The sequence below is a fragment of the Dryobates pubescens genome, chromosome 7, assembly GCF_014839835.1.
Source record: "Dryobates pubescens isolate bDryPub1 chromosome 7, bDryPub1.pri, whole genome shotgun sequence".
Taxonomy (NCBI): Eukaryota; Metazoa; Chordata; class Aves; order Piciformes; family Picidae; genus Dryobates; species Dryobates pubescens.
Genome location: NC_071618.1, coordinates 41,833,482 through 41,855,266, shown reverse-complemented (window position 1 = coordinate 41,855,266; position 21,785 = coordinate 41,833,482). Strand labels below are relative to the sequence as shown.

The 21,785-nt window shown below is 49.2% G+C and overlaps 1 protein-coding gene across 1 annotated transcript in view; it reads right to left on the bottom strand.

Moving 5' to 3' along the window:
- COG3 (component of oligomeric golgi complex 3) overlaps window positions 1-21,785 on the bottom strand; it is a 55,792-nt gene that overhangs the window by 33,427 nt on the left and 580 nt on the right. Inside the window, exons 2-13 of the mRNA XM_054163106.1 lie at window positions 18,446-18,592; window positions 16,393-16,454; window positions 15,106-15,271; window positions 13,414-13,488; window positions 13,198-13,290; window positions 12,137-12,262; window positions 10,290-10,370; window positions 9,291-9,334; window positions 8,376-8,502; window positions 6,435-6,526; window positions 3,215-3,354; window positions 1,231-1,391 (exon numbers count right to left, since the gene is read on the bottom strand). Of these exons, the coding sequence (XP_054019081.1) occupies window positions 1,231-1,391; window positions 3,215-3,354; window positions 6,435-6,526; window positions 8,376-8,502; window positions 9,291-9,334; window positions 10,290-10,370; window positions 12,137-12,262; window positions 13,198-13,290; window positions 13,414-13,488; window positions 15,106-15,271; window positions 16,393-16,454; window positions 18,446-18,592 (1,314 nt within the window). The remainder of the gene's footprint in view (window positions 1-1,230; window positions 1,392-3,214; window positions 3,355-6,434; window positions 6,527-8,375; window positions 8,503-9,290; window positions 9,335-10,289; window positions 10,371-12,136; window positions 12,263-13,197; window positions 13,291-13,413; window positions 13,489-15,105; window positions 15,272-16,392; window positions 16,455-18,445; window positions 18,593-21,785) is intronic.

The window sequence follows — 21,785 nt, the reverse complement described above, 5'->3', positions numbered from 1 at the left end:
AAGCTCCACTTCAACTCCAGCTCAAGCAGATAACACAATGCAATACCTACTGTGTCCAGTTCTGGGCCCCTCAGTTTAGGAAGGAGGTTGACTTGCTGGAACGAGTCCAGAGAAGGGCAACAAAGTTGGTGAGGGGTTTGGAACACAGCCCTATGAGGAGAGGCTGAGGGAGCTGGGGTTGCTTAGCCTGGAGAAGAGGAGGCTCAGGGGAGACCTTCTTGCTCTCTACAACTACCTGAAGGGAGGTTGTAGACAGATGGATGTTGGTCTCTTCTCCCAGGCAGCCAGCACCAGGACAAGAGGACACAGTCTCAACATGCACCAGGGGAGGTTTAGGTTGGATGTTAGGAAAAAGTTCTACACAGAGAGAGTGATTGCCCATTGGAATGGGCTGCCTGGGGAGGTGGTGGAGTCACCATCATTGGAGGTGTTCAGGAGGAGACTTGATAGGGTGCTTGGTGCCGTGGGTTAGTTGTTTGGGTGGTGTTGGATTGGTTGATGGGTTGGACACAATGATCTTGAAGGTCTCTTCCAACCTGGTTTATTCTATGTATTCTATTCTATGTACTCTACTACCTGTTAAACTAAATAAAAACACAGAGTCACAGTATCACCAAGGTTGGAAGAGACCTCAAAGATCACCAAGCCCAACCTGTCACCACAGGCCTCATGACTAAACTATGGCACCAAGTGCCACATCCAATCTCCTCCTGAGCACCTCCACTGATGGTGACTCCATCACCTCCCTGGGCAGCACATTCCAATGGCTAACAACTCTTTCTGTGAAGAACTTTCTCCTCACCTCAAGCCTAAACCTCCCCTGGCACAGCTTGAGACTGTGTCCTCTTGTTCTGGTGCAGGTTGCCTGGGAGATGAGACCAACCCCCACCTGGCTACAACCTCACTTCAGGTAGCTGTAGACAGCAAGAAGGTCTCCCCTGAGCCTCCTCTTCTCCAGGCTACACAATCCCAGCTCCCTTTTTTCTCTCCCACATGACTGTGGAGGGAAAACTTAGAAGCTTCAAGTTTAGAAGTTTGAGAACTGTCACCAGTTTTACTGAGTTTGACATAAAGTGTTCTCTGACATCTAGTGTAGGGTCAAAGTTTAACCACTAGGTGCCAAGAACCGAAAAGAACCAACCACCTAAAAAGCACCATGCTGCACAAGGGTATATACTGCATACAAACAGAAAACCAATCAAGGACAGGAAGAGTGCTGATGCTCTGTACCTCCATCATTTCCAGCTTGTCAGGATAGGCAAGATCACCTGGAGCAGGCTTGTAGCCTGTGATATCAGTCTGAATGTAAATGTGGGTCCTATAGACAAGGCGTTCTTGTACGTCTTCCAGCATCTGCTTGACACCAGCTGCAAATGCACCCAGCTGTTCAGCTGAGAGAGGCAAGAAGAAGGCACAAAGTTAGGAGTTCAGCTGTGAAACACACTTATCACAACATTAACCACGATGGGAAAGTCCAACCCACCACCCAACACCATCTAATCCACTAAACCATGGCACCAAGTGCCTCATCCAGGCTCTTAAACACTTCCAGGGAACAGTGACTCCACCACCTCCCTGGGCAGCACATTCCAATGGCCAACAACTCTTTCTGGGAAGAATTTCTCTCCAACATGCAGTCTAAACTTCCCCTGGTGCAGGTTGAGACTGTGTCCTCTTGTTCTGCCACTGGTTGCCTGGGAGAAGAGACAAACCACACCTGGCTACAGGGCCCCTCAGTTTATGCAAGATGCTGAGTTGCTGGAAGGTGTCATCCTTCACTGGATCAGGTTGTTCAGAGCCTTCTTGAGCCTGACCTTGGATATCTCCAGGGATACTCAGCACTGGTTAGGCCACACCTTGAGTCCTGTGTCCATTTCTGGGCTCCTCAGTTTAGGAAAGATGTTGAGTTGCTGGAAGGTCTCCAGAGAAGGGCAACAAAGCTGGGGAGGGGTTTGGAGCACAGCCCTGTGAGGAGAGGCTGAGGGAGCTGGGGTTGCTTAGCCTGCAGAAGAGGAGGCTCAGGGGAGACCTTCTTGCTCTCTACAACTCCCTGAAGGGAGGTTGTAGCCAGATGGGGGTTGGTCTCTTCTCCCAGGCAGCCAGCACCAGAACAAGAGGACACAGTCTCAAGCTGTGCCAGGGGAGGCTTAGGCTGGATGTTAGGAAGAAATTCTTCCCAGAAGGAGTGATTGGCCATTGGAATGTGCTGCCCAGGGAGGTGGTGGAGTCACCATCCTTGGAGGTGTTTAGGAAGAGACTGGATGAGGCACTTGGTGCCATGGTTTAGTTGATCAGATGGTGTTGGGTGATAGGTTGGACTTGATGATCTCTGAGGTCTTTTCCAACCTGGTTAATTGTACTCTATTCTATTCTCCTTTAGGGTAGTTGTAGACAGCAAGAAGGTCTCCCCTGAGCCTCCTCTTCTCCAGGCTAAGCAACCCCAGCTCCCTCAGCCCCTCCTCACAGGGCTGTGCTCCAAACCCCTCCCCAGCCTCATTGCCCTTCTCTGGACACATTCAAGTGTCTCAATATCCTTCTTTAACTGAGGGGCACAGAACTGGACACAGGACTCAAGGTGTGGCCTAACCAGTGCTGACTACAGGGGCACAATGACTTCCCTGCTGCTGCTGGCCACACTATTCCTGATGCAGGCCAGGAAGCTACTGGCCTCGTTGGCCACCTGGGCACACTGCTGGCCCATGCTCAGCCTACTATCAACCAGTCCCCCCAGGTCCCTTTCTGCCTGGCTGCTCTCCAGCCACTCTGTCCCCAGCCTGTAGCACTGCATGGGGTTGTTGTGGCCAAAGTGCAGCACCCAGCACTTGGACTTGTTAAATGCCATCCTGTTGGACTCTGTCTGTCCAGTTGGTCAAGGTCCCTCTGCAGAGGTCTCCTACCCTCTAACAGATCAACTCCTGCCCCCAAATTGGTGTTGCCTGCAAACTTACTAATGGTGGACTCAATCTCCTCACCCAGATCATCAATAAAGATATTGAACAGTCTGGGGCCCAGCACTGATCCCTGGGGCACACCACTGGTGCCTGGCTGCCAGCTGGCTGTGGCACCATTCACCACCACTCTGGGCTCAGCCCTGCAGTCAGTTCCTAACCCAGCTCAGAGTGCTGCTGTTACCCTTTTTTTATTGCCTCTGCAACTTAACAGTTTGACCTGTTCAGGAGAGGGCTCACAGCACGAGGTGCCAGCTCTGAGTTACCATTGTTGTGGACGTGATCTTCCAGCATCTCGTTCTTGAGGATCCCGCAGAGCTCAGAGAGGGTCTCCAAGTGAATGACATGGATGATCATTGGCCTGAGGACATCATACAACGAGAGGCACAACTTCTCCAAGAGTTCACTGGGAAGAAACAGAGAGACAAACCAAAGCCAAACACTTTGAGGCTCCCTGCAATGTCAAATGAAATTCTAACATAAACACAGCTTGCTTGATGGCAGAAGTCTTTAAAAGGAGGAGAAGAAAACAATGCAGGGTGCTACGACAGAGGATTTATGAAAGGACTACTTAAAACATGAACCCCTGGTCTGCTACAAAGATTTTTAGGAGAGGTAAGGTACCAGCTGGGAGAGGGGGAGAGGAGAGGGGGAGAGGAGAGGGGGAGAGGAGAGGGGGAGAGGAGAGGGGGAGAGGAGAGGGGGTGAGGAGAGGGGGGAGAGGAGGAGAGGGGTGAGGAGAGGGGAGAGGAGAGGGGGAGAGGAGAGGGGGAGAGGAGAGGGGGAGAGGAGAGGGGGAGAGGAGAGGGGGAGAGGAGAGGGGGAGAGGAGAGGGGGAGAGGAGAGGGGGAGAGGAGAGGGGGAGAGGAGAGGGGAGAGAGAGGGGGAGAGGAGAGGGGAGAGGAGAGGGGGAGAGGAGAGGGGGAGAGGAGAGGGGGAGAGGAGAGGGGGAGAGGAGAGGGGAGAGGAGAGGGGGAGAGGAGAGGGGGAGAGGAGAGGGGGAGAGGAGAGGGGGAGAGGAGAGGGGGAGAGGAGAGGGGGAGAGGAGAGGGGGAGAGGAGAGGGGGAGAGGAGAGGGGGAGAGGAGAGGGGGAGAGGAGAGGGGGAGAGGAGAGGGGGAGAGGAGAGGGGGAGAGGAGAGGGGGAGAGGAGAGGGGGAGAGGAGAGGGGGAGAGGAGAGGGGGAGAGGAGAGGGGGAGAGGAGAGGGGGAGAGGAGAGGGGGAGAGGAGAGGGGGAGAGGAGAGGGGGAGAGGAGAGGGGGAGAGGAGAGGGGGAGAGGAGAGGGGGAGAGGAGAGGGGGAGAGGAGAGGGGGAGAGGAGAGGGGGAGAGGAGAGGGGGAGAGGAGAGGGGGAGAGGAGAGGGGGAGAGGAGAGGGGGAGAGGAGAGGGGGAGAGGAGAGGGGGAGAGGAGAGGGGGAGAGGAGAGGGGGAGAGGAGAGGGGGAGAGGAGAGGGGGAGAGGAGAGAAGGCTCCAAGGTGACCTAACTGTGGCCTTCCAGTATCTGAAGGGGGCTCCAAGAAGGCTGGGGAGGGACTGCTCAGGCTCTCAGGTAGTGATAGGACTAGGGGGAATGGAATGAAGCTGGAGGTGGGGAGATTCAGGCTGGAGGTGAGGAGGAAGTTCTTCCCCAGGAGAGTGGTGAAGCCCTGGAATGGGCTGTCCAGGGAGGTGGTTGAGGCCCCATCCCTGGAGGTGTTTAAGCCCAGGCTGGATGAGGCTCTGGCCAGCCTGATCTAGTGTGGGGTGTCCCAGCTCCCTCAGCCTCTCCCCATAGGGCTTATGCTCAAGGCTTCTCCCCAACCTCACTGACCTTCTCTGGACACATTCAAGTGTTTCAATATCCCTCTTAAATTGAGGGGCCCAGAACAGGACACAGCACTCAAGGTGTGGCCTAACCAGTGCTGAGTACAGGGTACTTTCAGCCCACACACAGGCACATGCAAATATTCCTTGACAGTAAGGGGAGCTCACAACCACTAAATCCTTGATTAAAAATAGCTAGAGTTCATTGGCTTGATTTTATGCTGAGATGACTGAAAAGCACATCTGCACTTGACTGCAAGCTGTTGGCACAAAGGCACTACAGAACTGCCTAAGAGCTGTGGCATTTTAAACATCTATAGGTAGAATAGAACAGAATTAACCATGTTGGAAGAGACCTGCAAGATCATGCAGTCCAACCTCCCATCCAACACCATCTAATCAACTAAACCATGGCACCAAGTGCCTCATCCAGTCTATTCCTAAACACCTCCAGTGATGGTGACTCCATCACCTCCCTGGGCAGCACATTCCAATGGCCAATCTCTCTTGCTGGGAAGAACTTCTTCCTAGCATCCAGCCTAAACCTATTTCTAAAGCACCTGTGTCTTCATAGAATACATACATACATAGAATACACCAGGTTGGAAGAGACCTTCAAGATCATCAAGTCCAACCTATCATCCAATCCAACACCACCTAAACAACTAACCCATGGCACCAAGCACCCTATCAAGTCTCCTCCTGAACACCTCCAGTGATGGTAACTCCACCACCTCCCTGGGCAGCACATTCCAATGGCCAATCACTCTTTCTGTATAGAACTTCTTCCTAACATCCAATCTAAACCTCCCCTGGCGCAGCCCAAGACTGTGTCCTCTTGTTCTGGTGCTGGCTGCCTGTCTACAACCTCCCTTCAGGTAGTTGTAGAGAGCAAGAAGGTCTCCCCTGAGCCTCCTCTTCTCCAGGCTAAGCAACCCCAGCTCCCTCAGCCTCTCCTCACAGGGCTGTGCTCCAAACGCCTCCCCAGCTTTGTTGCCCTTCTCTGGACACCTTCCAGCAACTCAACATCTTTCCTAAACTGAGGGGCCCAGAACTGGACACAGGACTCAAGGTGTGTCCTAACCAGTGCAGTGTACAGGGGCACAATGACCTCCCTGCTCCTGCTGGCCACACTGTTCCTGATGCAGGCCAGGATGCCATTGGCCCTCTTGGCTGCCTGGGCACACTGCAGGCTCATGTTCAGCCTACCATCAACCAGCATCCCCAGGTCCCTCTCTGCCTGGCTGCTCTCCAGCCACTCTGACCCCAGCCTGTAGCTCTGCATGGGGGTGCTGTAGCCAATGTGCAGAACCTTTCAAGCCATTGGAATGTGCTGCCCAGGGAGGTGGTGGAGTCACCACCCCTGAAGGTGTTCAAGAGGGGACTGGACGTGGCACTCGGTGCCATGGTTTAGTCATGAGGTCTGTGGTGACAGGTTGGACTCGATGATCTTTGAGGTTTCTTCCAACCTTGGTGATACTGTGATACATTACTGAGATCATTTACTTTTGCTTAAGGAAAAAAGCACAGAACATCATCAAATTCTGATGCATAAATCACTTCAGTTGGGGGGGGGGGAGGAGAGGGAGTTTATCTTGTCAATTCTTACCAAACCTATCTGCTACATCACAGCATAGTAAAGACAACATGCAGTAAAACCAAACCAGCATGTACCACCTACTCCAGTTTTGGTGTTGGTTTTGTGAAGAACTCATTGTACAGCTGGTGTTCATCCTGGCACACATGGACCATAAAGGCACAGCCACTTCGTACCTGCAGCCACAGAAACACAAATGCTTGTTTACTGCATTCTTTTCCTTACATTAGTACCACAGGAGATATTACAGAGAGGATTACATCACTGTATTATAAATGGTGTTAGTAGTGCTACAGGGGCATGTGTCATTGTCTCAGGGGACTGTGGTGCAGGGGATGGGCAGGCTGCCCCTCAGCCAGTGTGGCTCTGGCCCAGGGCCAGGAGCTCGGTCCTGCGCTCAGAGGGCCAAGCTCAAGAACGAGTCAAGTGGCTGTTTTGGAGGTGCTGGGGTCAGGGTGATGCTGAAAAGAGGACAGAGCATCTGAGAATGCCCTGGGGCACAGGAAGGCAGCAGGTCTGTGACACTGGGTGACACCAAGTGGCAACAGTCACGGTGCGATGGTGTTTGTGGCACTGAACCCCAGGGCAGATATTTCGCTTGGTGCTCAGAGCCTGCATACTTACTACAAGCATCATGAAACTGGTAGGGATGCCCAAAGCTTGGTGACCTTGAGCTGCTAAAGCAAAGGTTACCAAGACAGTTTCCTCACCCTAAACAGGTTTTTCCATCTGACTTAGGAACTTTTTGCTCTGCTGGGACTCAGGCTGCAGCACTGATCCTGCCCGAGTTTGCTGCAGGCCTCAGGGGAGCTGCCCGCCAAGCACCCAGCAGCTTGCACAAACAATCTCACTGGCCAGCTGAGGGATCAAGGTAAATAAGTGAACAAACACACACCTAGTGCCTGAGATGAAGTGAGACAGAAAACCTTCCAAGAATGTTTGGAGATGTGGTGCTTGGGGATAGGGTTTAAGGGCGAGCTTTGCAGAGTGGGGTTATCGGTTGGACTTGGTGATCCTGAGGGTCTTTGCCAGCCTGAATGCTCCTGTGATTGTGTGATGATCACTGCAGCTCTGATCAAATTGAAGCTGGGTGAAATTAAGTTATTGAGACCAGCTGCAGAACTAAGGACTGAAAAGATGCCACTGGCTACATAAAAGCCCTTGGGGTGCAACTCCTCTACCTGTTTGCTCCTGATGAAATTTAAGCAACCACATTTCCTGCTTTTGCAAACAGTCCTCTGTGTGGTTTGGAGCAGGGACTTTACAGAGTAACCATAGGATCAGTAAGGTTGGAAAAGACCTCAGAGATCATCAAGCCTAACCTGCCAGCCAACACCTCAGGACTAATCTTACATAAACCAGGCATTACTTGAAAATATTAGTATCATAGTATCAGTCAGGGTTGGAAGGGAGCACAAGGATCATCTAGTTCCAATCCCCCTGCCATGGGCAGGGACAGCCTTGCCTATGGAGCCTCTATAGAGCCTTATGGAGACTCTATAGACATATGGAGACTCTATAGCATTAAGGCATGGGAAGTTTGTGTTCTGCAGGCAAGATTCATGTTGACAAATGTCTGTGATTCATTTACACTTGGCAAAACACAGCCCTGGGTTACTGAAAGCCATGGTGCCTTTGCCACAGGAGCTTATGCACTCTCTAGAATTGCATAAGCAGCTGCAATATGCACTGCTCTGCTTAGTTCTCCTCTGATTGCACACTTACTTTGCAAGTGTTGTGTTTAGAATCACAGAATTGTCAGGGTTGGAAGGGACCTCAAGGATCAGCCAGTTCCAACCCCCCTGCCATAGGCAGGGACACCCCACACTAGATCAGGCTGGCCAGAGCCTCGTCCCTCATCACTTTTGTTATAGTCATAACAAAATGTTATAGTCATAGTTACAGTCACAGTTATAGTCATAACAAAAGTGACAAGTCTGCACTTAACCAATTAAGGAAGCACACTGGGGGGAAGGAGGATTGAAACCCCACAGCAACCCCACAGCAGGTGACCACTTTACCTACCAGAGCACAATGATCTCTGTTGTTCTGACTGGTTAATTCTGTGACAGTGCTAGCGATGCTTGGGCCAAGCAAAAGCTCCCTCTGGTCAAGGTAGCACTGGTGGATTTCACTGAGAACTTGTTGATACCTGGCCAAGAAAGTAGAAACAGTAACTGCAACCCTGAAGATCATTCTCAGGTTGTGGGAGTTCTAGGCTACGCCTTGAAAGTTTAGCTCCGGATTTGGAGCAGAGAAGTAGAAAAATATAAACAAATAAAGAGATAAAAATACATAAATAGATACAATAAATTGGGTGTAAACAGGGGAACAAAAGATTGCTCTAAACAGATTCATGGGATGAAAGTCTGGGAGAAGAGAAGCTGCATCATAACAATTCTACACATTTCACTTCCATTCCCATTCCTTTTCTCTTCTCCTCTGATCTAGGCTGGTCTGCTTTGCCTGGGAGAAGATGATGCTTCTGGGTGGCCTTGAGATAAGACTAACACTGCTTTCTCCCAGCTTCTCTATGTCTCTCTTGGTACAAGGAGGGTTTGGGAGGTTTGAGGGGGCAGGGGAGCAGCTACCCTGGTCTTTTGGACCAGGGTGGGGGTTTCCTTGTTATTTACTAACTGTAAATCCCTGTATAATATTGCAAATCCTGTCCACGTTGTACACATCCATTGTAGAGTGTAGTTTTTGCTTGTAAATACAGCTTCAGCTGCTTCTAACCGAGTTAGTCTGGTGTAAAATTAATGCTGAGGGAAACTTCAACCCAACACAGGTAAACAACATTGATTCTAACGCCCTCTTGAGGCTCTACCTAATTTCCCTTCTTAAAACCTAGGCTTCATACCATGCTGAACAGTACTTAGGCAAAAGTAAAGACATTCAACAGTTAAAATTACTGAAAATAAACTATGTAGGCATACTTACTCTGGCATTTTTTCAGACCTCTGCTCTACTTGCTCAATAAGAGTCTACTCAATGAAAAGAAAAAAGAAGTATCAGTAAATGCTTTTCTTTCTAGTAACAAGAGGAGGGGCAGAGAAAGAGAAAGGAGGGGCAGAGAAAGGAGGGGCAGAGAAAGGAGGGGCAGAGAAAGGAGGGGCAGAGAAAGGAGGGGCAGAGAAAGGAGGGGCAGAGAAAGGAGGGGCAGAGAAAGGAGGGGCAGAGAAAGGAGGGGCAGAGAAAGGAGGGGCAGAGAAAGGAGGGGCAGAGAAAGGAGGGGCAGAGAAAGGAGGGGCAGAGAAAGGAGGGGCAGAGAAAGGAGGGGCAGAGAAAGGAGGGGCAGAGAAAGGAGGGGCAGAGAAAGGAGGGGCAGAGAAAGGAGGGGCAGAGAAAGGAGGGGCAGAGAAAGGAGGGGCAGAGAAAGGAGGGGCAGAGAAAGGAGGGGCAGAGAAAGGAGGGGCAGAGAAAGGAGGGGCAGAGAAAGGAGGGGCAGAGAAAGAGAATTAACCAGGTTCGAAAAGACCTTTGAGATCATTGAGTCCAACCTATCACCCAACACCATCTAATCAACTAAACCATGGCACCAAGCACCCCATCCAGTCTCTTCCTAAACACCTCCAGGGATGGTGACTCCACCACCTCCCTGGGCAGCACATTCCAATGCCCAGTCACTCTTTCTATGAAGAGCTTCGTCCTAACCTCCAGCCTAAACCTCCCCTGACACAGCTTGAGACTGTGTCCTCTTGTTCTGGTGCTGGTTGCCTGGGAGAAGAGACCAACCCCCACCTGGCTACAACCTCCCTTCAGGTAGTTGCAGACAGCAGTTTAGTTTGCAATAGTTTGCAGTATTTTCCCATGGACACAATATGGAAACTTTGGACCTTCACACCTGCACAATATGCAGTCCTGGCATTCACATTACTACTGAATTCAATGCAGAAGCCATGAAAATGGAGGTTTACAGTTAGTTAGCAGCCTACTTACTCTGACTTTGGGAGCAGCTGCTCTGAATTTTACATAAAACAGCGTGAAGGCATTGTCAGTATTTGGCACAGATGAAGGATCCTGAAAGCAGGGATGAAGAATTGGTTAAAAGGGAAAAGGATATATTTGGCTCCCAGTATTTAGTGGCTCAGAAAATTAGGCTCTAAACCAGGGTATTTATGCTTCACACTTATAATGCCATTGGAACAGATCTCTGCCACTTGCCACCTTAAAAGGCACGCTGCTTTCAGAATGCAGATAAAGCCAGAGGGAAGACAAAAATCCCAAACTATAGAGTTTCAGCCAACAGTCCCTACAGCAAAAGTTACATTTTCAGTAATTATAGAATCATAGAATCAATAAGGTTGGAAAAGACCTCAGAGATCATCAAGTCCAACCTAGCACCTAACACCTCATGACTACTAAATCATGGCTTCAAGTTCCATGGCCAATCCCCTCTTGAACACCTCCAGGGATGGTGACTCCACCACCTCCCTGGGCAGCACATTCCAATGGCCAATCTCTCTTGCTGGGAAGAACTTCCTAACATCCAGCCTAAACCTCCCCTGGTGCAGCTTGAGACTGTGTCCTCTTGTTCTGGTGCTGGTTGCCTGGGAGAAGACACCAACCCCCACCTGGCACAACCTCCCTTCAGGTAGTTGTAGACAGCAAGAGGGTCTCCCCTGAGCCTCCTCTTCTCCAGGCTAAGCAACCCCAGCTCCCTCAGCCTCTCCTCACAGGGCTGTGCTCCAGACCTCTCCCCAGCCTTCCTGCCCTTCTCTGGACACGTTCAAGTCTCTCAGTGTCCTCCTTACTACAATTCTCCCCAGAGACCTGCCACAGTAGTACTGATTACTGTTCCATAACCTGTAGTACAGGTTATGGAACAAAACAGGAACAAAATTTCCTTTTTACCTGCCAGTCCCAGGGAAAGGGGAGGACTACTTTCACCTCTGTGAGCTACCTCACCATCTTTCTACAAAAAGAGATCAAAATCCCCAAACATTCACTTCAAGAGTAACAAAGAACATCTAGATCTCATCAGTACTTTTTCAGTCCTGACAAGACCTATTGTTGTGTTGCAATAGGAAATCCCAATGATTGATTCCATCTAAAGACCACTGGTCCACATCCAGTACAAGCAGCAGGAGCAGGGAAGTCATTGTGCCCCTGGACTCAGCACTGGTTAGGCCACAGCTTGAGTCCTCTGTCCAGTCCTGGGCCCCTCAGGTTAGGAAAGATGTTGAGTTGCTGGAAGGTGTCCAGAGAAGGGCAACAAAGCTGGGGAGGGGTTTGGAGCACAGCCCTGTGAGGAGAGGCTGAGGGAGCTGGGGTTGCTTAGCCTGGAGAAGAGAAGGCTCAGGGGAGACCACCTTGCTCTCTACAACTCCCTGAATGGAGGTTGTAGCCAGGTGGGGGTTGGTCTCTTCTCCCAGGCAACCAGCACCAGAACAAGAGGACACAGTCTCAAGCTGCACCAGGGGAGGTTTAGGCTGGAGGTGAGGAGAAAGTTCATCACAGAATGATTGGCCATTGGAATGTGCTGCCCAGGAAGGTGGTGGAGTCACCATCCCTGGAGGTGTTCAAAAGGGGATTGGACATGGCACTTGAAGCCATGGTTTATTTAGTCATGAGGTATTGGGTGCTGGGTTGGACTTGATTATCTGTGGTCTTTTCCAACCCTACTGATTCTATGATTCTATGAATCACTGCAGTGTAGAACTGACCAATAGTCATACAAGGTTGCTGACACCTCCCACACCCCACCCTTCCCCCCCCCCAGAAAGAGGAGAAAACTGCACAGTGCTACAGCAGAGATTTCAGTACAACTTACTGATTCACCTTACCCTTTTCATTAGCTGGCTTGTGAGGTTCTGTAGTGTATTCACAGTGTATGTCTTGATAAGGTGCATAGCTTTAGAAAGGCATTGTTTAAACTTCATCAGATATACAGGATAGTCTTTAAAGTTTGGCTGAAAGAAATTTGGGGGGGGGGGGGGGGGGGGGGGGGGGAAAACAAACCACCAATATTGTAAATATGATCAAGAAGAGAGTCAAAACTTAAAATGCTCTTTTACTAGCTAGAAATGCTAGTTGGTACAAACTCAGAGCAGGGGTTTATAGAAATTAAAGAGAATATTAAGCATTTCCAGTAAAAAAAGCCTTGAGTTAATAAATGTCATCTTTGCTTCCTTGCTGTATTTGGCAGGGAGAACACTTTCAGGTGTGGTAGTTTTAGGCTATGCCTTTAACATTTAGCTGCAGGTTTCAAGCAGAAAAGTAGAACACCATAAATAAATCACTCTTGGGTGTGAAAAGGACAACAAAAGATTGTTCTAACCAAATTCATTGGAGAAATGGCTGGGATAAGAGGAGCTGCATCAGAACAATTCTTCATCATTTCACTTCCATTCCTTTTCTCTCCTCCTCTGATCTTGGCTGTTCTGCTTTGCCTGGGAGATAACAGTGCTTCTGGCTGGCCTTGAGATAAGGCTAACACTGCTTTCTCTCAGCTCCTCTCTCTCTCTCTTGGTACAGGGAGGTTTGGGGGTAGGGGGTGGAGAGAGGTGGGTGAGCACTGGAGCAGCCTCCCTGGTCTCTTTTTGACCAGGGGGATTTTCATGTTGTTTGCTACTTGTAAATATCTGTGTAATATTGTAAACCCTGTTTATTTTGTCCACATTCACTGCATCCCCACTGCAGAGTGTAGTTTCTGCTTGTAAACACAGCTTCAGTTGGTTCTAACTGAGTTAGATGCTGGGGGAAAATTCAACCCACCACATGATGGAGGGGGGTGGGGGTGTGGAAAAAACCAACCCAACCAACCAAAACAAATCACAAATTAAGATGAGGATGTAGTTTTGAAATCATTAAGAGTCTGACTAAAAATCAATGCAGAAGTACTTACATGGGATGAAATATATGCAATACAATCATCAAGCTTAGCCAGCATGGGAACAAATCCTTCACTGTTCACGGACAGCGTCGGGGAATTCAGTTTCTTGGGGAAACAAGACAAAAGCAACACTGTGAGGAGCCCAAGCAACTCAGGGTGGGTGGCAAAGCTGAAGACATCAGCACACTTTTGCTCCCTGCAACTATTAGCAGAGATGGTGATACTCACTGTGTTGATGTTTTCCAGCTCATTAAAGTAAGAGAGCTTCTGCTGGATGTTTTCAGCCAGGTCAACAAGTTCTGACTGCAGTGAAAAAGAACATAGAGGAAAAAAAATCAGCAACCTTTCAAGCACTTTAAATATATAATGTGTATATATTTATATATATATATATATATGTGTATATATATTTATGTGTATATAAATATATCATATATATTTGTTTGCATGTATAAAAGTATGAGTACATACATTAAAAAAGGATCACAAGGTCCTCAAATGAAACAAATTCAGGTCTGTCTAACAGACAATACAAACACTAAATAATCACTAACACAATTCAAGCATTCAGCTTGACTAATATATTCTTAAATATATATATGAATAATTATATAGAATAGAATAAATAATATATGGATAGGTAGAAGGATGGATAGGTAGAAGGATGGATAGGTAGAAGGATGGATAGACAGAAGGATGGATAGACAGAAGGATGGAGATGGATATATATATATATATATATATATATATATATATATATTCCACCTGGCTACAACCTCCCTTCAGGGAGTTGTAGACAGCAAGAAGGTCTCCCCTAGGCCTGTGAAGAATTTCTTCCTAACATCCAGCCTAAACCTCCCCTGGTGTATGTGAGACTGTGTCCTCTTGTTCTGGTTGCCTGGGAGAAGTGACCAACCCCCACCTGGCTACAACCTCCTCTCAGGGAGTTGGAGACAGCAAGGTTTCCCCTGAGCCTCCTCTTCTCCAGGCTAAGCAACCCCAGCTCCCTCAGCCTCTCCTCACAGGGCTGTGCTCCAAACCCCTCCCCAGCTTTGTTGCCCTTCTCTCAACTCAACATCACTACTCAATTAGTGATAGGACTAGGGGGAATGGAATGAAGCTGGAGGTGGGGAGATTTAGACTGGAGGTGAGGTGGAAGTTCTTCAGCATGAGAGTGGTGAAGCCCTGGAATGGGTTGTCCAGGGAGGTGGTAGGGGCACTGTCCCTGGAGGTGTTTAAGCCCAGGCTGGATGAGGCTGTGGCCAGCCTGATCTAGTGTGGGGTGTCCCTGCCCATGGCAGGGCGGGGTGGAACTAGATGATCCTTGTGGTCCCTTCCAACCCTGACTGATACTATGACATTATGATAACATCTTTCCTAAACTGAGGGGCTCAGAACTGGACAAAGGACTCAAGGTGTGGCCCAACCAGTGCAGAGTCCAGGGGCAGAATGATTTCCCTGCTCCTGCTGGCCACACTGTTCCTGATGCAAGCCAGGATGTCATTGGCCACCTGGGCACCACCTTCAGCCTACTATCAACCACTACCCCCAGGTCCCTTTCTGCCTGGCTGCCCTCCAGCCACTCTGACCCCAGCCAGTAGCACTGCACGGGGTTGTTGTGGCCAGTGTGTAGAGCCCTGCACTTAGTTGTGTTCAATCTCATGCCCTTGGACTCTGCCCATCTGTCCAGCCTGGCAAGGTCCCTCTGTAGAGCTCTCCTACCCTCTAACAGATGCACACCTGCCCCCAGCTTGGTGTCCCCCAGGGATCAGTGCTGGGCCCCACACTCTTTAATATCTTTATCGATGATCTGGATGAGGGGATTGAGTCCATCAGCAGCAAGTTTGCAGATGAGAAGAAAATGAACCCTTCATTTGTGGTAGGATAGGAGTTGCCAGGAAGCCTCCCAGCAGAGATTACCTGCTCTCTCAGAAGTTGTTCGCAGGCCTCGTGCAGCGTTCCTGTCTTCGTGGACACAAAAAGGTACTGCTTTTGCAGCGACTCCAGGTGCTGCAGGGCACTGTTCACGTCATCCAAGATAGCATCACACTGCTCCTGAAAGCCAGACAAGTAATCCCTCATCTGTCTAGAAAAAGAGAATCAACAGAAGTAAAATTTTGCTTTCTGTATTTGCAAACCCAGCTGCCTGCAGGGACACTGCCTCTACTTTTCCCTCACGAGGAATAACAGACCGCTTGCACCAAGCAAGAGTGCACAATGAGCAGATCTTTTGTGACCCACAGAAATAACAGAGCTATAGGGCTTGGAGTGGCCACTGCAGTAACTCCACTTCCCTGACACTCCTACCCAGAAAGCAGCAGCATGCACCACAGGTCAGTTGGAACAGGTTGGACTTGATGATCCTTAGGGTCTCTTCCAACCTTAGTTACTGTGATACTGTGACACAGCAAGCCTAGAGCACAGAGATCCTGTCTGAATGCACAGCACAGAGGGGCTGCTGCAAGCAGCCAAATTCTACCTCCCCAACAGGGCTGTTTACCTGGGGGGGCTCTTCTTCTGCACTATTTTCAGTTCCCATTTGGAAATTACTTCCACTAGGCTAAAGCAGTTGACATTTGGGAGGTCACTGTGCCCCTGGACTCAGCACTGGTTAGGCCACACCTTGAGTCCTGTGTCCAGTCCTGGGCCCCTCAGTTTAGGAAAGATGCTGAGTTGCTGGAAGGTCTCCAGAGAAGGGCAACAAAGCTGGGGAGGGGTTTGGAGCACAGCCCTGTGAGGAGAGGCTGAGGGAGCTGGGGTTGCTTAGCCTGGAGAAGAGGAGCCTCAGGGGAGACCTTCTTGCTCTCTACAACTCCCTGAAGGGAGGTTGTAGCCAGGTGGGGGTTGGTCTCTTCTCCCAGGCAAGCAGCACCAGAACAAGAAGACACAGTCTCAAGCTGCACCAGGGGAGGTTTAGGCTGGATGTTAGGAAGAAATTCCTCCCAGCAAGAGAGATTGGCCATTGGAATGTGCTGCCCAGGGAGGTGGTGGAGTCACCATCACTGGAGGTGTTTAGGAAGAGCCTGGATGAGGCACTTGGTGCCATGGTTTAGTTGATTAGATGGTGTTGGGTGATAGGTTGGACTCAATGATCTCAAAGATCTTTTCCAACCTGGTTAATTCTATTCTGTTCTATTCTGTGGACAAGACAAAGTCCTGCAAGGCTCAAAATGCTCACAGTGAAAGAAACTGAGAAAGAACACGTACCTGTACTTGGCACCTTCATCTTGATCCATCTGTGTTTGTACCTGAGCAAACCAGGAGAAGAACTACAAGAGATTTTACAGTGTGAACAAGACAGGTATCACATACAATCAATGTAAAAAAATAACCAGAGCTATGTGTGATGGGTTACACTCATCCTGAAAGCGGGGTGGGCAGGGCTTGGGAGAGCCTTGCTCCCCCTGGAGGGCATTTTCCCCCTGGGAAACTGAGTCAGTCTGTTCCGCTCCCCCTCCCTGTCCAGCAAGGCTATAAAAAGGAAGACACTGCAGCCATTTGCACTCTCCAGGCTTCTGCCTTGCCTGGATGGGAGGACTGCTGCTGGCTTCCTGCTTCTCTGCCACGTGGTCGGGCCTGGTCCTCCTCCTCCCTGCTACATCCATGTCTCTCCAAAGGACTGGTTTGATATACATATTTTCCCCATCCAACCTTGTTCCTTACCCTTGTGAACCCTTCCTGTTATTGTTCTCTCTCTATATATATTGGTTAAAGAAATTTTTTACCTCTCTACTTCCAAACTGACTCCAAATTATTTCTTGGTAGATTTGCTCCTTCCCTTTCCTTTTTTTTCCTCTCGATCAGGAAAGAGGAGGAGGGGAGCAGGGGAGGGATTCTCAGCCTTGGCCCCCACCTGAGCTCTTAAACCCCAATTAAGGCTCAAACCACCACACTAGGACATTAAGATGAGCTCTTGTTGAAAACAGAGCTGTTTCAGGAGGTAACCATGAATCAAGGAAACAAATCACAGACTCCTCACTGTAGGTCCCTCCCAGCTGAAATATTCTATTACTCCACTAAATTAAAATGGTGAAGCTGCAACTTCATCTGGTTTTAGTTCTGCAAAATCCAGGGTGCCACCTTAGAAAAGAGGGGGATGAGGCACAATGTTTTCATGTATGATGAGCAACACCAACTCGGTGAAGGTGCCTCAGTCTCCCATAAGACTCCACTCAACATGGGAGAAGTATCTGTCAATTAAGGGCAAAGACTTTAACTATTAGCCATTGGAATGTGCTGCCCAGGGAGGTGGTGGAGTCACCATCACTGGAGGTGTTTAGGAAGAGACTGGATGGGGTGCTTGGTGCCATGGTTTAGTTGATTAGATGGTGTTGGGTGATAGGTTGGACTTGATGATCTCAAAGGTCTTTTCCAACCTAGTCTAGTCTATTCAACCTAGTACAGTCCAGTCTAGTCTATTCAATTCAACCTAGTCTAGTCTATTCAATTCAACCTAGTCTAGTCTATTCAATTCAACCTAGTCCAGTCCAGTCTAGTCTATTCAATTCAACCTAGTCTAGTCTATTCAATTCAACCTAGTCTAGTCTACCTAGTGTAGTCTATTCAACCTAGTCCAGTCCAGTCCATTCAACCTAGTCCAGTCCATTCAACCTAGTCCAGTCCAGTCTATTCAACCTAGTCCAGCCCAGTCTATTCAACCTAGTCCAGCCCAGTCCAGTCTATTCAACTTAGTCCAGTCCAATCTAGTCAACCTAGTCCAGTCCAATCTAGTCAACCTAGTCCAGTCCAGCCTATTCAACCTAGTCTATTCAACCTAGTCCAGTCCAGTCTATTCAACCTAGTCTATTCAACCTAGTCCAGTCCAATCTAGTCAACCTAGTCCAGTCCAGCCTATTCAACCTAGTCTATTCAACCTAGTCCAGTCCAGTCTATTCAACCTAGTCCAGTCCAGTCTATTCAACCTAGTCTATTCAACCTAGTCCAGTCCAATCTATTCAACCTAGTCCAGTCCAGCCTATTCAACCTAGTCTATTCAACCTAGTCCAGTCTAGTCTAGTCTATTCAACCTAGCCTAGTCTATTCAACCTAGCCTAGTCTATTCAACCTAGCCTAGTCTATTCAACCTAGCCTAGTCTATTCAACCTAGCCTAGTCTATTCTATTTTTCCCTCCAAAATTAAGAAAGCCACCAAAAGGATTTCCTAAACCCTTTTGGGGTTTAAGGCAGCAAGAGCCACATGAACTCAGGGAATTCCCTGGAGCAGATTTTAACATCTTAGGGGTTACTCAGCCTCACTTACCTGCTGTGCTGTCTCAATTCTTTCACCCTCCATCCCCAGTATGGAAAAGCCTTTCAGGAGGACGTCCTCTGTGGAGTCTGGCACCGCAGCTGTCAGCGTCACGGATAGCGACTGGGATGTTAGGCTGCACAGATCTTCAATGGGAAGCTGCTCACAGAGCACCACAAACTTCAGTCAGAAAATTCACCAAGAAACAGCACATTTGCCTTCATGACAGTACCACAATGCAGTGATCAACCTGAGGAAATTACATGCATCTACTCCTGAAGAAACCACTGCAATGGATGTTTTCCCTCTACAGTAATACACCAACAGCCACCAGATTTATGCACTCAGAAACACCTAAAAATGCTTAAATTTTGCTGTTACAAAAACATTACACAGTATTTTATGGAAGCACACCATTTGTGTAAGAACAGAACCTGAATGTACAGGCAGAGTCCAAGGGCATGAGATTTAACACAACTAAGTGCCGGGTTCTATACATTGGCCACAACCACCCCAAGCAGTGCTACAGGCTGGGGTCAGAGTGGCTGAGAGCAGCCAGGCAGAGAGGGACCTGGGGGTAGTGGTTGAGAGTAGGCTGAACATGAGCCTGCAGTGTGCCCAGGTGGCCAAGAGGGCCAATGGCATCCTGGCCTCAAACAGGAATAGTGTGGCCATCAGGAGCAGGGAGGTCATTGTGCCCCTGTGCTCAGCACTGGTTAGGCCACACCTTGAGTCCTGTGTCCAGCTCTGGGCCCCTCAGTTTAAGAAGGACATTGAGACATTTGAACGTGTCCAGAGAAGGGCAACAAAGCTGGGGAGAGGTCTGGAGCACAGCCCTATGAGGAGAGGCTGAGGGAGCTGGGGTTGCTTAGCCTGGAGAAGAGGAGGCTCAGGAGAGACCTTCTTGCTCTCTACAACTCCCTGAAGGGAGGTTGTAGCCAGATGGGGGTTGGTCTCTTCTCCCAGGCAACCAAAACAAGAGGACAAAGTCTCAGGCTGTGCCAGGGGAGGTTTAGGCTGGATGTTAGGAAGAAGTTCTTCCCAGCAAGAGAGATTGGCCATTGGAATGTGCTGCCCAGGGAGGTGGTGGAGTCACCATCACCAGAAGTGTTTAAGAGGAGACTGGATGAGGCACTTGGTGCCATGGTTTAGTTGATTAGATGGTGTTGGGGGATAGATCGGACTCGATGATCTCGAAGGTCATTTCTAGCCTGGTCAATTCTATTCCAACACACTGATGAGCTATACTTTCCCTTCCTATTTAACTGGCTCTATACCCAGGAAAATGGACAAGAAAGAGAGCAAGAATTCAGAACACATACTGAAACCACATTAAATTCTATATCCATGCCACAAGGCAACACAGTACCACAGGAACTGTCAGATTGTTGTCACATATTCAGACACAATTCAAGACTTAAACACTGCCATAATCTGCTCAGGAGACAGTGGTTCATATCCTTTCAAATGCTTTACAGTGAAGAAGTCAAGCTAAAAAAAGAAAGGCTTTTGCAGAAGACAATCCCCCTTCAGCAGAGCTGTTCTTTATAGAACAGAACAGAATTAACCAGGTTGGAAAAGAGCTTTGAGATCATCAAGCCCAACCTATCACCCAACACCATCTAATCAATTAAACCATGGCACCAAGCACCCCATCCAGTCTCTTCCTGAACACCTCCAGTGATGGTGACTCCACCACCTCCCTGGGCAGCACATTCCAATGGCCAGTCACTCCTTCTGGGAAGAACTTTCTCCTCACCTCCAGCCTAAAGCTCCCCTGGCACAGCTTGAGACTGTGTCTTCTTGTTCTGGTGCTGGTTGCCTGGGAGAAGAGACCAACCCCCACCTGGCTACAACCTCCCTTCACGGACTTGTAGAGAGCAAGAAGGTCTCCCCTGAGCCTCCTCTCCTCCAGGCTAAGCAACCCCAGCTCCCTCAGCCTCTCCTCACAGGGCTGTGCTCCAAACCCCTCCCCAGCTTTGTTGCCCTTCTCTGGACACCTTCCAGCACCTCAGCATCCTTCCTAAACTGAGAGGCCCAGGACTGGACACAGGACTCAAGGTGTGGCCTAACCAGTGCTGCCTGCCAATATTTACTTTAGTAGGGTTGCATCCAGCTTAGACAAGAAACCAGGAAGCACTGAATGCAACAGGTGCATTTCAGGAAGGAATTGATTTGCCTTCTCCCCTTTGTTATTTTGACCTTTCAGATGCTTGCAGGGAGCCAACTTTATTGATTCTATAGCACTGTATCTTGTGCTATTATCCTCTTCAAACACAAAACCTCTCATGGGAAGTGCAGGTAAGGAATGCAAACAGCTCATTCCCCTTCCTTTGGTAGACAAGGGAGCAGTCCTAAGTAACTGCCTTATCAGAGTTTAACAACTGAGTGGAAGAGTGTGTCATGAAGCTTTTTACCACTGTACACAGTATCACTAAGGTTGGAAGAGACCTCAAAGATCATTCCTAGCTTCATATGGCTCGCTGAGCCATCTGTAAATGGTACCTGGAGAAACATTGCTGCCAGAAGCTAGGTGTGGATCGGGATCGCAGAGGACCAGAACTCCGTGAATAAAGCTCTCAGTGTCAAGAGGACAAACTGATGGACGAGGGAAGCAGCAAGAGAAGCCTCCATGGATTTTAAGATAATAGAAGAATAGAATAGAATAGAATAGAATAGAATAGAATAGAATAGAATAGAATAGAATAGAATAGAATAGACCAGGTGAGAAGAGACCTTCAAGATCATTGAGTTCAACCTACCATCCAACACCATCTAATCAACTAAACCATGGCACCAAGTGCCTCATCCAGTCTCTCCCTAAACACCTCCAGTGATGGGGACTCCACCACCTTCCTGGGCAGCACATTCCAATGGCCAGTCACTCTCTCTGAAGAATTTCTTCCTAACATCCAGCCTAAACCTCCCCTGGTGCAGCTTGAGACTGTGTCCTCTTGTTCTGGTGCTGGGTGCCTCGGAGAAGAGATCAACACCCACCTGGCTACAACCTCCCTTCAGGTAGAGAGGAAGGAGGTCTCCCCTGAGCCTCCTCTTCTCCAGGCTAAGCAACCCCAGCTCCCTCAGTCTCTCCTCATAGGGCTTGTGCCCCCCCCACCATCTTTGTTGCCCTTCTCTGGACACGTCAAGCAAGTCAACATCCTTCCTAAACTGAGGGGCCCAGAACTGGACACAGGACTCAAGGTGTGGCATGACCAGTGCTGAGTCCAGGGGCACAATGACCTCCCTGCTCCTGCTGGCCACACTCTTCCTGATGCAGGCCAGGATGCCATTGGCCCTCTTGGCCGCCTGGGCACACTGCAGGCTCATGTTCAGCATACTATCAACCAGTACC